At 39.6% G+C, this 17,217-nt stretch overlaps 1 protein-coding gene across 1 annotated transcript in view; it reads left to right on the forward strand.

Annotated features, from left to right (window-relative positions):
* Positions 1 to 17,217, forward strand: part of SLC1A1 (solute carrier family 1 (neuronal/epithelial high affinity glutamate transporter, system Xag), member 1) — a 90,267-nt gene that overhangs the window by 35,251 nt on the left and 37,799 nt on the right. Inside the window, exon 2 of the mRNA XM_011988359.1 lies at positions 12,101 to 12,241. Within this exon, the coding sequence (XP_011843749.1) occupies positions 12,101 to 12,241 (141 nt within the window). The remainder of the gene's footprint in view (positions 1 to 12,100; positions 12,242 to 17,217) is intronic.

Below are 17,217 nucleotides of genomic sequence, written 5' to 3' on the forward strand. Positions count from 1 at the left end.
TGTCTCTACAACAAAACAAAACAACAACAACAAAAATCACAAAGATAATGATAATGAGCTAAGCAATCAACTCCAAAAGTGAGAAAAATCACAGAGTAAACCTTTAAAAATTAGGTGGAAAGACTTTATCAGATAAGAGCAGAATTTAGTCATATAGAAAACAAAATAGGGAATGTGATATGGAATACTGAAGAGCACTTTGAATGAACTGGATCTACTTGTATTAATATTAATAAATCTCAAAAACACAAAAAAATTCAAAAATGCAAGGTAAAAGATTACATCCAGACTGATACCATGTGAGTTAGATTTTTCAAGCACAAACAGCATAAGACATTTTAATGGATAGAAACTTGAGTAGTAGATGTACAAAGCCAGGGACAAAAAGTAGGCTTAAATTAGTGATTATCTAATCTATCTAAGACAGGATGGAATTGGGGAGGATACAGTGGACCTTCAACCATAATGTTTTATTTGTAAAAAAAGATCTGAGGAGGATTTGTTCAGTCTGCATGGGGTGTATACATGTTTATGGTTTTTTACTTTTCATTGAAACATTTCAGAAGAATAGTCTTTCAAAGAATCAATAATTCGGATTCTGTACACTGAATAGAATTCTAACAAAATTACAATTAAGAAATAAAGTTAATGCCAGTGTCGCATGAGGTTTTTATTCATGCGGTTTGGTTGTGGTAGGGGATCTACAGTAGATGTAGTAGGCAGTTCTGAGATGGTACCCAAGATTTCTACTTCTTGGCAAAAATACCCTGCATAAACCCCCTACTTTAAGTGTGGATATGATGGTATTTCACATTTGTAATTAGATTCCTTTCTTTGGCAAAGGCAAAGAGACTTTTGCAAATATAATTAAAGTCCCTAATCAGTTGATTTTGAGTTAATCAAAACAGATGATCCTGGGTAGGCCTGACTTAATCAAGTGAAAGCCCTTAAAGAGACTGGGCCCATCCTGCTGACTCTGAAGAGGGAAGCCACTGTGTTGTCAGAGGGCCACATGGCAAGGAACAGTAGGACTTGTAGGAGCTGAGAGAAGCCCCTGTTGGCAGCCAGTAAGAAATCCTGCAACCACCAGGAAGTGAATCCTGAGAACAGCCCCATGAGCCTGGAAGAGAACCCTAAGCTCCAGGAAGGAATACAGCCTGATTGACACCTTATTGCAGCCTTGCGAGACCCTGATCAGAGGACCCAGTGTAGCTGTGCTCAGACTCCTGATCCAAGGAAATTTTGAAATATTACCTGTGTATTGTTTTAAGCTACTAAATTTGTGGTGATTTGTTACATAGCAATAGAAAACTAATGCAGTAGCTCTATCTACCCTGTTGTATGAAAGCAGTTTGTAAACTGACGTGCTCTATAAAGTGCTGGTTTTGCTATGGCATTGATTATTCACATTTTATCTGAGCACTATGATCAATACACTAGACTGTCATGGTGTACTACATTTGCCATTCTGCTATACTTTCTCTTAGAGCACAATTTTGATTAAGATAACCAAACCAGGTTCTCGTTTTAGATAAAATTCCCACAAAAGATCTACAGAAATTGTTTCTAAGCTTATATAACAAAAATGGCAGCACCTATCCAATGCTAATGTCTATGCGAACATCTCTATTATATGGAGTTTGAGTTCTGAGACAATTTTGTTATTGTTTTGAAGCCATACTATGGGGCTCATCTCACTCAACTAGTAGATATTCTGGGTATCTGTCATGGCAAAGTGGTGAGTCTTCTGAAAAGAAGTGGAATCTGAACTTGAACTTTAGAAAATGCAAGAAGTAAAACCCTCCTGGAGTAAGACCAGGAGCACATCAGAAGACCCTATTATTGGGGTCACCAACTAAGAATGAAAGAATACCTGCCTCTTGTTACTCAGCTTATTCTGTGCATGTTATCCTCTGTGTTTATTTTGCTCTCGTCACCCCCTACTTTTTAGTAAAGTCTCATTTAAACCTTCTAGTGTAATTTCTGTTATGCTAGGGATATTAGGAGCATGGACACTTTGATGCACACCACGATGCGTGATGACAGTGCTAATTAATGAGAATTCCCCACGGGAAAGGCATCTCCAAGAACAAGAACCAAAACTGTGCAGCCCACCTCCCCTTCTCACAAGAAGATACTTCTTGCATGGAAAATCTTGGAGGACTGGAGTTTGATTTTATTAAAAATGCAAGTTAGAGGGCGGGCGCGGTGGCTTAAGCCTGTAATCCCAGCACTTTGGGAGGCCGAGGCGGGCAGATCACGAGGTCAGGAGATCGAGACCATCCTGGCTAACATGTGAAACCCCATCTCTACTAAAAATACAAAAACAAAATTAGCGGGCATGGTGGTGGGCGCCTGTAGTTCCAGCTACTCGGGAGGCTGAGGCAGAAGAATGGCATGAACCCAGAAGGCGGAGGTTGCAGTGAGCCAAGATCACGCCACTGCAATCCAGCCTGGGAGACACAGCAAGACTCCATCTCAAAAACACAAACAAAAAATGCAAGTTAGATTTTCTTATAGTTTGAGAGTATTCTGGTTTAAGAAGGTGGGAAGAAGTAAAATTGGTTGAGGATCTAAGGTATACAGAGATAATACCAGAGCTTTGATAAATTGAGTCCTAACCTTAACAGTACATGCTTCTCAGTCTATAATCTGAGTTGGCTGTAATATATGTGGCCTCATCCACCCTTATCTCTTTGTTTGTGCCACTGATACCCTTATCAACATACCTCGTCCACATCTCTTTCTTATGCTCTATACACACATATCCGTGTGTTCATTAAGCATCTTCCCCTCAGTGTCCCATCCAAAAATGAACTCATCATCCTTAGAACTATCCATATTGTCCATTGTGGTAGGTATCACCACCCACCCTGTTACCCAAGCTAGAAAACAAGAACCCCAGAACTTCACTTTCTTCCTCATCTCTACTGCCTTCCACCTTCAGCCATATAACTTATCACCAAATACTAACACTTCCACCTCCTAAATTTGTTCCCCTTCTCCACTCTTTAACACCCCCCACCTTGGATCACAGCAACCACTTACAGGATTCGCACACTGCTTTCTCTTGCAAAACTCCTTCCAATGAAGGAGTAAATCCTTCAGAGGCTTCCCACTGCCTTCAGGATCAGTTTCAAATCCTTAGCTTGGCATATGGGATCCTTCTTCTTACTTGTGCAGTTAGATCCACCTACCTAATCATGGGCCATACTGAATTGCTTGAAGCTGTTTAAATGTGCCAAGATACCCCAGATTTCTGACCTTTAAGCCTGTGCAGTAGTCTTACGAATTCATACTCTTCATTTCCCAGACAAATGTCTCTACTCTCTTGATGAAACTGTTCTGTCCTCCATCCTTGAGGGCAAGGGCCATGCATCCAGATGTCTTTGTAGTCACACAGTGTGCCATGATGCCTATTTGTGTAGGTGCTCAATAAGTGTTTGATATGTATATATTAGGATAATACACCTATGTATGAGTGAACAAATGAATATGCAGATGAACAGATGAATAAGTGTAAGGAGGAATGAAGGATGAATTAGATAATTAGTAGCCTCTGCCATCAGTCAAAATGAAACTTTCATTTTTTTTTTTTTTAATGTGTTGTAGAGATGGTGTCTCATTATGTTGCCCAGGTTGATCTCAAACTCCTGGGCTCCCACCTTGGCTTCCCAAAGTACTGGAATTATAGGTGTGAGCTACCACACTTGGTCTGATTTTTAAAATATATATTTACTTGATTACTTCACCACAATAGTATCATTTTGCTCATGATCCGTGGGCCTAGTCACTTTTAGAGTTCTCAGTTACCTGTAAGATACATGCCTTGAAAGCTACCAGGTAATAAAGTTGAGTTGGACAATGAAGCAAATATTGTGCATGTATTTTCTCATTTATTTAGACCAAATAGGCTGAGAGAGTAACTTGAATATTTAAGAGCTTCCTTAAAATGCACCATAAATAATGGAAAGTGAATGACTTGACTCCTTCCCTTATTTTGCTCTTACTTTTATTTGGGTTGACAGGAAGAAGGTGGTTTGCAGAGGGGGAGAAAATATGAAAGGGTGGAGCATGCAAAAAGAGGGCCCAATTCTTCCCTTTCTCTCAATTTCTGCAATATAACTAACTCTGATCTCTGATGGCGGGCAATGGAATATTGTGGATAAAGTCTGGATAATTGAATTGTCAAAGCCCTCCAATATGGACCACTAATTAAAGCACTGAAAACACAACTAAGTGTACTCAGTGTGTTAATGATGCAGAATACAATGTAACCTTTGATTCAGGAGCGGCTTCAAGATCCAAGGGTCCTGTGAGAAGAAGCAATCCCTCTTCCTGGGCACAGAGATGCTGGTTTAACACAGTCATGTGTCAGAGAAAACCAGTTTTGCCTGCAGGCCCAAATCCTACCCTAGCGAAATCCATTAGACCTTTACCAAAATCAACTTTTCTCCTGAGTCAGACCGAATTCTTAATTGTAGGTGGTAGACCAAAAGGGATAGATGACTCAATGTAAACAATCGTTGCTATTGACAAAACAGTGCAAACCACATTTCCTGTTGATGGTGGAGTCACCCATGAAGGAAAACATTTTTATTGCTTTAATAACACAATTATATTATTTTTTAACTCTTCCCCTTCAAATCCTCTAGCACTCAATATAGTGCTTGGGATATATTTGGATATTAATAAACACAAAAGTGTTATTGCCTCTTTTTGAATTAACCTACTACAAAGAATGTTTATTGTACTTTCTTACCTTAAAACTTAAACCTAAAAATGTATGCTAATATGAACCTTTGCTTGGTATTTCATGATTGCCTCTTTGGTCGCTAGGCAAAGTCAGCAACATTCGGCAAAATTGTCAAGGATTGGAGTGTTTAGTAGTTGGCTGATGGTCAAGAGGCAAGTCCTTCCAAACAGCTAAAGTTGTATTACTCAGTGTTTTTAATAAAAAGATGAAGATGTTTAATGTGGGGGAAATGCTTATGACATAACGTTAAATGAAAAGTGCTTTTTCAAAAAATCACATGCTACAACATGGATGTACCTTGAAAACATGCTAAGTGAAATAAGCCAGATACAAAAGGCTGCATCTTGTATGATTACATTTATATGAAATGCCAGATTAGGCAAATCCATAGAGACAGAAAAGTAGATCAGTGGTTACCAGGAGCCCTTGGGAGTAGGGGGAAGTGGGGAGTGACTAACAGGTGTGGAATATTTCGGCGGTAATGGAAATACTGGAACTAGACATTGGTGACAGTTGTACAACATTGTATGTTAAAAATCATGGAATTATATAGTTTAAAATGGTAAATTTTATGTTATATGAATTTGATCTCAATAAAACATTTACAAAAAACTCCATATATAGCCATTAAAAATTATGAGACATTTCAGCAGAATACAGATTATAAATAATTTGTAAAATTATAAGAGATAATATACAAGACAGAATTTATTTGAAATGTTTAGTGCAAGGCCTGACATATAGTATGTGTTCAGTATATCTGAGACAGGTGTCAGTTAATCAAGAAAGTTTATTTTGCCAAAGTTAAGGACGCGCCTGTGACAGTCTCAGGAGGTCCTGAGGACATGTGCCCAAGGTGCTCAGGGCACAGCTTGGTTTTATACATTTTAGGGAGACATGAGACATCAATCAGTATATGTAAGATTTACATTGGTTCAGTCCAGAAAAGGCGGGACAACTTGAAGCAGGCAGGGGGTCTGCAGGTCACAGTTAGGTAAGAGACAAATGGTTGCATTCTTTTGAGTTTCTGATTAGCCTTTCCAAAGGAGGCAATCAGATATAAACTTATCTCTGTGAGCAGAGGGGTAACTTTGAATAGAATGGGAGGCAGATTTGCCCTAAGGGGTTGCCAGCTTGACTTTTACCTTTAGCTTAGGGATTTGGGGGCCCCAAGATTTATTTTCCTGTCACAACTGCAATAGTATAAGGAAAAATAGAAACAATTCAACCTTGGATATATTTGAGTTGGTGAGTTTGTGGATGAATTTTTGCATTTATTTTTATTTCAGGCAGAGCTGCTATAATATATTGCCAGTATAGTAAATACTTTATTTAAAGGATTTTAAAACAAAAAAATAAAACCTTGCAGACTCCACCATCTGTGCTTTGAGCCAGAATTCTCATGAAGAGCCTGTATTGGTGGAGCTACTCAGCTCTTTAGGGAGGCAGAAAGAGATGAGAAAGGGCTACAGATACTACAGCATAAGGGCAGGATGGAGAAACTATCCTTCTATTTATCCACTGAATGCATGTAGTCATTTGTCAATAAGTGTTCTCCTACACTTATTTACTCATCATCAACATTTATCTTAGATTAGCTCCCAAAAGGCAAAAAGGCACGTAATTAATTTGTTTAATGTAGTGCCTAGCATGATGGCATGGCTAGATATCTGTTTCAGCAATAATTAAAAAGATTTTTCCCTTTGCCAGTAATTCTTATTTAATCAAGCCAAAATTAATTTATGTACCGGAGAACTACTCTATGGCTTTCATTTTTAAAAACCACAGATGATTTTAATCTCTTTTCTGCAAATATCCCAAAAGAATGACAATGCTGTTTTCATAAATCTTAGTCAAATGCAATTCAACTACTATCCCTAGGTTAATTTTATAACTGTAAAGAGTGTGTGTGCATAAGAACAAAGACTGGTTAGGACCTGGAAAAAATGAGAGAGGGAGAGATAGACTGATGTAATGATATGTGATTTTTTTTGTTGTTCTTTTCTGATTCCCAGTATTGTTTCCTGAACAATAATTTTTTTATAAACTTAGAAACAAAAAAACAAATCACCTCAGAACCTCTGAGACAAGGCTGTGAACTGGCAGTTGTTTTTTTTGAGATATCATGGAAGAAATGACATTCTGTGCATCTTCTCTTTTAAACCTTAACCTTTGAACTTAAATAATCCCTAGTTGAGATCATGGGTGTTTTCCTCCCATGTTTCTTTCTTCGTGTTTTACCAACTTACTTTTTTTTTTTTTTTTTTGGGGAGACGGAGTCTTGCTCTGTCATTTAGACTGGAGTGCAGTGGCGTGATGTTGGCTCACTGCAACCTCTGCCTCCCGGGTTCAAGTGATTCGCCTGCCTCAGCCCCCTGAGTAGCTGGGACTACAGGGGACTACAGGCATATACCACCAAGCCTGGCTAATCTTTGTATTTTTGGTAGAGATGGGGTTTCACCATCTTGGCCAGGATGGTCTTGAACTCCTGACCTCATGATCCACCTGCCTTGGCCTCCCAAAGTGCTGGGATTACAGGCATGAGCCACTGCACTTGGCCTTACCAGCTTACTTATATTTAGCATAAAAGCTGTAGAAAGCAATAGAGACAGGAGGCAAGGAAATTCTGGGCAGAAGAGGGCAGTCCCCAGCAAAGGCCTCACTCTGAAGCCTGGATCCATGGCCCAAAGTGAGAACATGCATTCTTGTTTTCCCACTCAAATGTTGCCTTTTCCAAAACCATCCATGGCCCCCCTGCCACCCATCCTGTGCCCATAAAAACCCCAGGCTCCAACAGCAGAGAGAGGAGAAGCACCTGGACATTGGCGAGAAGCAGCTTGACTTCAGAGGGATGGCTTGACAGTGTTACCTTGGGGAGAAGTCTGGCCAGGGATGGCCAGACTCTGGGAGAAGATGATCCTGCTCCATCCCCTTTTCAGCTCCCCTCCATTGAAAGCCACGTTCATCAGCAATAAAATTCTCCATATTCACCACCCTTCAATTTGTTCATGTGACCTGATTATTCCTGGACACCAAACAAGAGCTTGGATGCCATGGGTGAGGATGCTAAAGGCTATCACACTGACCGTCTGCTCTCGGTAGACAGCAACCGTCTCACACGAAAAGGCAGAGGGCCCACTGAACTGTTAACACTTAAGCCGTCTGTGGCTGGCAAAAGCTAAAAGAGCGCTGACTAACACACGCTTTCTGAGGCTTCAGGGGTAGTGGGCACCCACTAGACACTGCCTCAGGACTCCACACACAGTTTGCTCGGGCTGATGCCCAGAAGCCCTCACCCCCAGCTCCCGCACCTGCTCACCTGTGGACTCCCTTCTGCAAGGGATGAAGTGCAATGGGTCCAAGTGAGTGGAGTTTGCCCCCGCCAGTGCCAAAGCGGCCAGCTAGATCTAGCATCCGTGCACTCCAGTTCCTACCTGCAAAGGTGTCTGGGAAATTTCCTGCTTCAAAAGCACAGGCAGCTTTCTTGGAAATGAGATAATGTGATCTCATTTTAAAGTTGAGGACATCAAGGCTCAGAGGTGATTAGAGGCATTAGAAGGGACTTCTGAAGGCAGCTAATCTAACCCTTGAAAATAGGAGAAGTTAAAGTTATGGCCCAGGTTCCACACCTCACAACTGGTGGAACCAGGCTTGAGCCTGCTTGCCTAATACCAGTGTCTTTCCCAAGCTTCCCAAGCATCTGCTTGAAATCACCTTGCCTGTGGTGGGAAGGAAGCCCAAGAATGGTGTCCTGTGTCCATTGCTGAGGCTTTAGGGGTCCAGGTACTTAGTTTACTGGGAATTCCTTGTTGGCCCTGCTGAAGTCCTTCCTGCTACACCGTTCAGGGAAATTGTTGATCTTGTCAACCTGAAATAATCAAAAGGATCAAAATCCAGTTTTAAAGAGTTTATTCAAGCAAAAAGCTGGTAATGGCCATCCAAGAAACACGGACTCCGAGAAATGGAGTCAGTGCTTCGAAGTTAAAAGTTAAGTACTTGTTTCTATACAGCAAACAAAGAAGTTTAGTAGGATTAGAGTATTTTCTACACAAGGCTGGTTTATGAGTGACAAAAATTTAATTTGTTTTCTTTTCCATACAGCTTTTCATTTCCTTTCCAATTTAAAAGCAAGTTTAACATTCCATCCTAGATCGTGTGCTAACTATGAAGACTTTGTGTGAAAGAGGAAAGAGGGAGGCTAATCTATAATGAAGATCCACACTTAGAGAGAAAGGGTCTTCCCTGGCACCCTTTAGTCATTTACAACATTTTACCAAACAATGTAGTTAAGGAAAAGGCTAATCTATAATCAAAGAAACAAATGTTACAGCTGCCTATTTATGTGACTCAGGTTCCATAATCACATTCCCTTAAGGCTCAAAATAAAGTTTCAACAGCTGAGATTTTGAATTATTTATTTTCATAATCTCCACCTTTCTTAGTTCTGGGAGTGGCCTTACCAGGTGGGCCTGGCCTGCATAATCCCAGAAGGGCAGTTCTTCCTAGCAGCCTTTGGCTTTGAGGACGTCTCCATAATCCTTAATCCAGTCCAAGGTTCTGACTCTGTTAATGGGTAAAGAAAGGTTATGCCCTATGAGACTCTGACCTCTTCTTGGGACCTGGAAAATCTTCTGGTGATTTTCTTCATCCTGAATCTGCTGTTTCTAAACTGCTTGAGACCAAGATAAAGCACACCAATTTACAAGGCATAACTCCTAGGTGAGGTCATTCACTAGCCATTTCTTGTATTTGAGGGTCTCAGGGTGACATCTCTGAATATCCCAACTTCATTTCCAGCGCTAGATTGGTATTTCTATTCTTCTTTTTAGAAAGAAAGAAAGAAAGAGAGAAAGGGGCGAGAGAGAGAGAGAGAAAGAAAAAGAAGGAAGGAAAGAAGGAAGGAAGGAAGCAAGGAAGGAAGGGAGGGAGGGAGGGAGGAAGGAAGGAAGGAAAATAGAAATATTGGAGTACAATTTGTGGCACTCAATTTCAAGAACAAGCTTGAAAAAAGCTAGAAAGTTGTAATTGCCAAATACAGTAACCTGCTTGGCATGCATGTCGCCTTTTATTGCTTTCAAGCTACTATACCTGACAGCTCTTTTATTTCTCCCTTTAAAAAAAATCCTATATCTGGCTAAAGGCTGAAAAATAGCAAGTGCATATCTTTCTAATGACCCTACATTAATTTAGCATAGAGATAATTAGAGGCACAGTTAATCATTAGTAATACAAGCCCTGAGATTGGGGCACATGGGCTTCTTTTGCTATTCAACAGAGTCCTTGTGTGGCTAGTTTTTGAGCACAGACACATCTTTATTTTTTACACACTGAGCTTTCTTTGACATACAAGCCAAAAATTTACTTGAAGCAACCTGAATAGTATGAGAGAGAATGCTTGTTTGTTTTTTAAAGTCCTGGGAATTACAGAGTATTTGGGCATAATATGGGTATGTTTATATAGAACAGCTGAACACAGGCAGTTTATAAAGCAGGAAGTGAGCACATCATGCTTTTTAAATTTACTTAAAATATTTTGAATTCTTGGTATTCTTATCCATTCAAGAGTCTCTAACACTAGGGTTGTAAAGTAGAAACCAAATAGCATTGATAATAGGGTTTTGTTTCATCTTTGTCTTAGCTACAATTTGGGAAATGTTTATGTGTGTATGTGTATATGTTTGTTCCAATAATGATTTAAAATTGTGTATTCACAATGCAGTAGTGTGTAAACACTACTGAATCACCAGAAAGGCATCCAGTAGTGTATGCACAAAATAGAAATCAAGGCAAAGGTAGAATATTTAGGGAAATAAAATTAAGCTAAGGATAAGGTTAGTACACAAAATGCATCTTGTGAGGTTCATCTATTTGGTCTACTAGTGGGCATGGGAAGGATGCCTGAATTTAAATGAAAATTCTAGTACTGATTATAATTCACATATTCTTTCATTGCCTTAGAGTTTTTAATTGTGCCCAAATAAGTCTCGGTATTCATAAACTAATAGCTTGAGTTTGTAGATTCACATATCCAGTGATATCCTCCTTGAATCTTTCTGCCATTTAGTCATTTTACTTCCAAGTATCATGACATCCAACAGAGGCTGATGAAGGAAAAAAGATGCAAGTCATGCCATTTCCTTTTTTGCCTTAAAATAAGGGTGTGTGTATGGGGAGAAGGAAAGGGTAAAGCAGTTAGATGTTATTAGAAATACTTGGAAGATAATTAAGAAGAAATAAAAATTTGTGATTTTTAGTTATCAAAGTCATCATTAAATTGTGTTATCCATACAACTGAAGGATTTCAATATGGGCATCTTGTTAAGGAAAAGCTTTCAGAGAATGGTAGCATTTCTTAATAGTGAACATGTCCCTACACTCACATAATTATAAGACTTCATGTACAAGGTACTCAAGATCAGAAACTTTGTAAAAAGCCTTTTAATCAGATAAACCTGAACATATCATTACCTAGAAATAACTGAAAAGAGTGCAAAACATTAGATAACAGTCATTTGATAATATGGTAAATAAACCAATAGGATATTATATTCCTATTAAAATTATAAAAGTCACATAAACAGGAAGATTATACAAATATGCTACAAAATGTACTTATAATAAAAATATGAGAAAAATACAAACTGATATGTAAATATAAAATATGTAAAATAGCCAAGCATGGTGGTTCACACCTGTAATCCCAGTACTTTGGGAAGTCGAGGTGGGCAGATCGCTTGAGGCCAGGAGTTCGAGACCAGCCTGGGAAACCTGATGAACCCCTATTTCTCCAAAAAAAAAAAAAAAAAAATTAGCTGGACGTGGTGGTGTGCATATAGTCCTAGCTACTGGGAGGTTGAGGTGGCAGGATCGACTGAGCCTGGAAGGTCGAGGCTGCAGTGAGCTGAGATGGCACCACTGCACTCTAGCCTGGGTGACAGAGAGACTCTGTCTTAATAAAAATAATAAAATATGTCAAATATCTCTGCAGGTAGACAAAGGTGGTATGTGAAAGCAAAAGAGCTGTATTGGATTGACTAAGATTTTTTTTTCTCACAGTGTTCTTTAATATTTTGTCATTATAATAAGTATAATTGATGGGGAAGAAATGACAACAAAGCTTTCATGTGTAGAATACTTTTTATAGACTTACTGAATAATGTGTACTTTCTGTTCACTATATTTTAAAATATAACTTCAGTCTAGATTTTACAGACTCATGGGAAATGATCTAAACTATTTTTCTTGCCATTAAAATGTGCATTTGGGGGTATTTTTCCATAGACATGGATACAGGAGAACTCAATAATGTTCCTCTTCCTTCTTTCCAACTCTTATTTTCCTTAGGCATTACCACAGGAGTCTTGGTTCGAGAACACAGCAACCTCTCAACTCTGGAGAAATTCTACTTTGCTTTTCCTGGAGAAATTCTAATGCGGATGCTGAAACTCATCATTTTGCCATTAATTATATCCAGCATGATTACAGGTACCTTGAGAAAACTGATGTTCTCTGTATTAGTCCATTTTCATACTGCTGTAAACAACTTCCTAAGACTGGGTAATTTATAAAGGAAAGAGGTTTAATTGACTCACAGTTCAGCATGGCTCAGAAGGTCTCAGGAAACTTAAAATCATGGCAGAAGGCAAAGGGGAAGCAAGACAGCCTTCTTCACAAGGCGGCAGGAAGGAGAAAGGCCAGGCAAAGCAGGAAGATCCCCTTATAAAACCATAAGATCTCGTGAGAACTCACTCACTATCATGAGAACAGCATGGGAGAAACTGCCACTATGATTGAATTACCTCCACCTGGTCTCTCCCTTGACACGTGGGGATTATGGAGATTACAATTCAAGATGAGATTTGGGTGGGAACACAAAGCCTAACCATGTCATTCTCTATGATTATTTAAAAAGCTTTCACCTAAGTTGTTCTTTTCTAATTATGGGAAAAATTGAAATACATTAGATGTATCTCTCTCTCTCCCCCTCTCCCTCTCCTTCTCCCTCTCCACCTCTCTCCACTTGGAATGTCTATATTTGCTTCTGCGGAAACATTTCACTGTTCTCAACATGGCATTGCTTTGTCATACACTGTGCCTACAGTGCTGTCCACCACTGCTCAAATCTTCATTTGACCAGCATATGATGTCTTGGGAGGAAAATGTCATTTTCAAACATAAACAAAACATTATCTGGGGCATGGGAAAAAAAAAGCTTATTTAGTCACTGACAGGTTAGCTAGTGTCCTCAGGAAAAATATGATTGTCAATTTTGATCATGTTTTCAGTCATTCAGTCATTTATTTCCCAACTGCAGTTGTACTGCCCTCAGTCTCTCAACAGCTGCCTTCAGGGTCTCTCTACTCCTTACCCACTTTCTACTCAAACCCAGAACTTGCTATGTATCTGCCCTACATATTTGCTGTGGGGACCAGCAGTCAAATTCTGTGAGAAGGGTTTAAATATGGATGTGCACCACATTTGAAAGGCCCAGTATTTTTAAAACTTGTGACACAGTTGCATTTGGAAATGACTTTTCCCATATTGATCATTATATTGCAGGGTTCCTTTGAAGAGGAAGCTTCCTTAGGTAGATAGAGATGAATTTGGTTTACAAAAATGTCATTTGTCTGGGTGTGATAAGTTTCTCTGCATTGCACAGTTTCTTGTACTTAACTCTGGCAATTGGTAAAACGTGGCATGACAGTAGCTGGTGCTGTTAGCTTGAAAATCAAGGTTTTATGTAAACACACAATTAGATGTCATGACATGTCCCCTTCTAGAACATTTTTCTTCACTGCCACTGTAAAGACCTGGGACTGGCCCTGGTAGAGTACTGGACATTGGTCAGGGGAAGAGAGGGTGGGGGTCAGGATCTGCTGCATTCAGGAACTGCATTGCTTGAAGAGCTGTCACATTTGGCCTTTGAATTTCCCAATTGCCAAACTCCAACCAGACTAGAGTCCCTTGGGAACTTTGTCCTTAAATGGTCTTGATGTTCTCGGCTTATGAGAAACCTAAAGAGAACATTTAATTATTTTTATATGAATGTATTTAATTATGTTTGGAAATGCCTGGTTCCTTTTAACCCTAGCAGCCTGACTGACACAGCAGCAGACCAATTATTTGTCCCATATAATATTTATTTGTTTAAATTGTCATAAGCATTTAAAATTGGAAAGATTTCATGTAAATATCCAAATTTCTGGCTTTCTCTGAGAAAAAAAAAAAAACATGAAGATCTGGGAACACTGGCCCAATATTCCCACCTACCAACAGTGGTCTGAAACCAAGAGACAACTACTTCATTTAGTTGGAGCAAATGCATTTGAGAATGCTATAGTCTTCACAACTCCCTATTGCCCAATACCTTGTCCACTTCACTCTTACGTTACCTGCCTGGCCGCTATAAGGATTGTAGTTATAACCCTTAGAATCTTCTCCATATCAAAGATTCTTTAAAAAAAATTTTTTTTTAAACATGGGGTCTTCCTATGTTGCCCTGGCTGGTCTCGAATTTCTAGGCTCAAGAAATCCGCCCACCTCAACCTCCCAAAGTGCTGGGATTATGGGTGTGAGCCACCACACTCAGCCAAAGATTCCTAATCTTTTCTTGGGCTCCTTTCAGAACACAATGCAAGCTTTGGACTTCCTTTCAAGAAAAATCTTCACAATTGTACATGTATATACTGTATTTTGCATGCAAGTGCATAAACTACCTGATGAGCAATACTATTTAACTCATGTATCTATGAGGGGAAGTATAGAAGATTGATCCAAATTATGCAACAAACCCAAAACTTGAGGTAAAATAGGTTTTAGAAGAAAAGGTAAAAATACATGTATGAATATACTGATTCTGTAATATCAGATGTTTGAAAATACATGCCACTCTTGGCAGTCAATAAGTGAGTTTTGTTTTGGTTTGGTTTGGTTTTTTTTCTGGGAAGCATAACCTTTGGCCAGAAGCCAGAAACAGGTACTTCCTCTAGTGAGATTTTTGCAGTCTGGATGTTTTGTGTGTTAGCTCAGTCTTGTAAATAATCTAGGAAAATAATTTACAACTCAGCATTCCACTGACATAGCCCAGCTACTTTTGAAGCTATAGTATGGGTCAAGTCGTTTCTCCGCTTTTCCTCCACCAAACCCGCAGCAGCCAGTCAAGAACCAGAGACAGCGAGCAAAACCACCACCCCATCTTTTGATTTGGAGCAATGAAATAGTCAAAGATTCCAGGGATATGAACAAAGCAGGGTGGGGACAATGATGGCATATCCATGTTTTAAATTGTCATATTAGAGAGGAAAAGCAACAAGACTAGTGTTGGCACAGTTATAGGAAAATAAGTTCATTCATACACTTTCAGTTACCTTATAAATTGGAAGAAACTTTCTGGAGGACAGTTTGGAGCATGTTCTGATCTCTTCACCCAGTAATTCTGTTTCTCAGAATTGATCATAAAGAAATAATCAGAGATATGTTCAAATTCCTAAGTACAAGGATATTCATGGTAACATTTTTTTGTAATGGTGATAAATTATAAGCAACCTAAATGTATACAAATGTATGTTGTATACATATGTATACATAGTATACAAATTTTCATACTAAGCAACTGTTAAAAACTTGTTTTAGAATCATATTTAATTACATGTGAAAACATTCCCAATACAGTATAAAGTGGGAAAATAAAATTACACAACAGGGTAGTGTGTACAATCCAAATTTTATTAAAATGTATATACATTTTTAAAAGTTGTGATCAAAACCAAAAGGTTAACATCCAGAAAGTAAGAAAACATGATCCATTGTGCTTTCTTTACATTTTCAACTGAACATGTGTTTTTGTTTGGTTTGTATTTTTAATAAAAGAGATGGGGATGGATTCTGCCCTGAGCTCCTCCAATTTTGCCTCTGGTCGCTTCTCTGCCCCATCTCTGCTCCCTTCCCCTGCCAGCTCAGTGCCACCTTTACCTGGTACACAGCTCCTTCCTCCAAACTCTGAAGTAGTCCTCAGCCTCCCCACCCAGAAGATGGCCATGGAAAACACACAGGAAGGGCCATTTCACATTGCAAATGCCCTCATAAATCCAGCAGGCTGGTAGCTCAATGCATACAGTTATTAGGCCGAAGGAGGATGCAGGTGGGAAGCTGGGGAGGGTTGAATGAGTCCCGTAAGGATATGTAAATCAGAAGCAGAAACACAGCTGGAACTCAGACCCAAGATTAATAATCTGTGCTCCTACAGAAAGGAAACTCTCTTGCCAAATTAACACGTAGAAAAAAATTCTGCCATCAAAAGCCTCTGGTGAGATTTAAAAAAACACTTCATAGCTTTGCTAAAAAACAGGAAGAACCCCTTTTTATGTAATAAGGTTAGGAAGTCATATTTACCAGGGAAATTTGCATACAGACTGGCTATTAGATGGTATCAATAAATTGTTAATGATTTTGTTAGAGATGGTAATGGCATATAGTTGTATAAGAAAATGTCCTTACTTTTTAAATGCATTTGGAGTTATGAAATGACATAATGTCTCAAAGTTACTTTAAAACAGAAAAAAAAAATGGCACAGTCGATATAAACTCAAGACATTTTCAGAGACAGTCATTGTGGGTACTAATAGAATCCTACCCATCAATTACATTGTGAAGAACACGCTCCTGCCATGCTGAGGAATATCTGTGTTTGGGGTCTGCTAACATTTAGGCTTGTAAGCTGTATTTATGTCAAACCACCAGAGAAATAACAGGAAATAGCTTATGAATATGCCTGAGAATTGTGGCTCTGGAAAAATCCTGGTCCAGGTCTCACCAGCCAGTGAGTTTAAATTCAGGTCACATTTTCTTTAATACTTCCCAAAACTAAATTATGATGATTGGAGCCCCCTATGACCGGCACAGGAACAGAACAGCACCTCCAGTCCCACTCCCAGAGGTCCCCTGAGCATCCTTCCGGGATGCTCATAACTTTGCTCAGGAAGAGGTTCCAGCTCTTCCACTTTAGCCTCTGCCACCCCCCGCCTGGGCCAGAAGCACTCCAGTGAGCACAGCTGCGCCTCCTGGTGTCTGCTGTGGCTGCCACTACCCCTGTGACCTAAGGAGTTCCCCTCTTTGCTCCTCCATCCTAAGACAGGAACAGAAGCTTAATTCTCCAAAGTGCAGCTGAGACCACACTGCTACTCAGGACATAATCTTTGCTAAAGGTAACCAAAAGCAGATGAAACACCAATGGTGACATCCAGCTGCTCCCTGAAGGGGCTCCCAGGGTCCCTTAACAGAGATGCCCCTCTGCTTAGCTGCCAGCTTGCCTTCAGGAGGCTGGAGTTCATCTCTCCACTGAAGGTGTTCTAAGCTTTCCTGCACCCCAGATCCCAGAACCTGACACCAGGTTCTAAGAAGGAAAAATTCCACTAGCACACAGGCCATCCTGTCCTGACCTGGAGTGACCTCTTCCTGGGATG

This window comes from Mandrillus leucophaeus, unplaced genomic scaffold (genome assembly GCF_000951045.1).
Source record: "Mandrillus leucophaeus isolate KB7577 unplaced genomic scaffold, Mleu.le_1.0 Scaffold329, whole genome shotgun sequence".
NCBI classification, from domain to species: Eukaryota; Metazoa; Chordata; class Mammalia; order Primates; family Cercopithecidae; genus Mandrillus; species Mandrillus leucophaeus.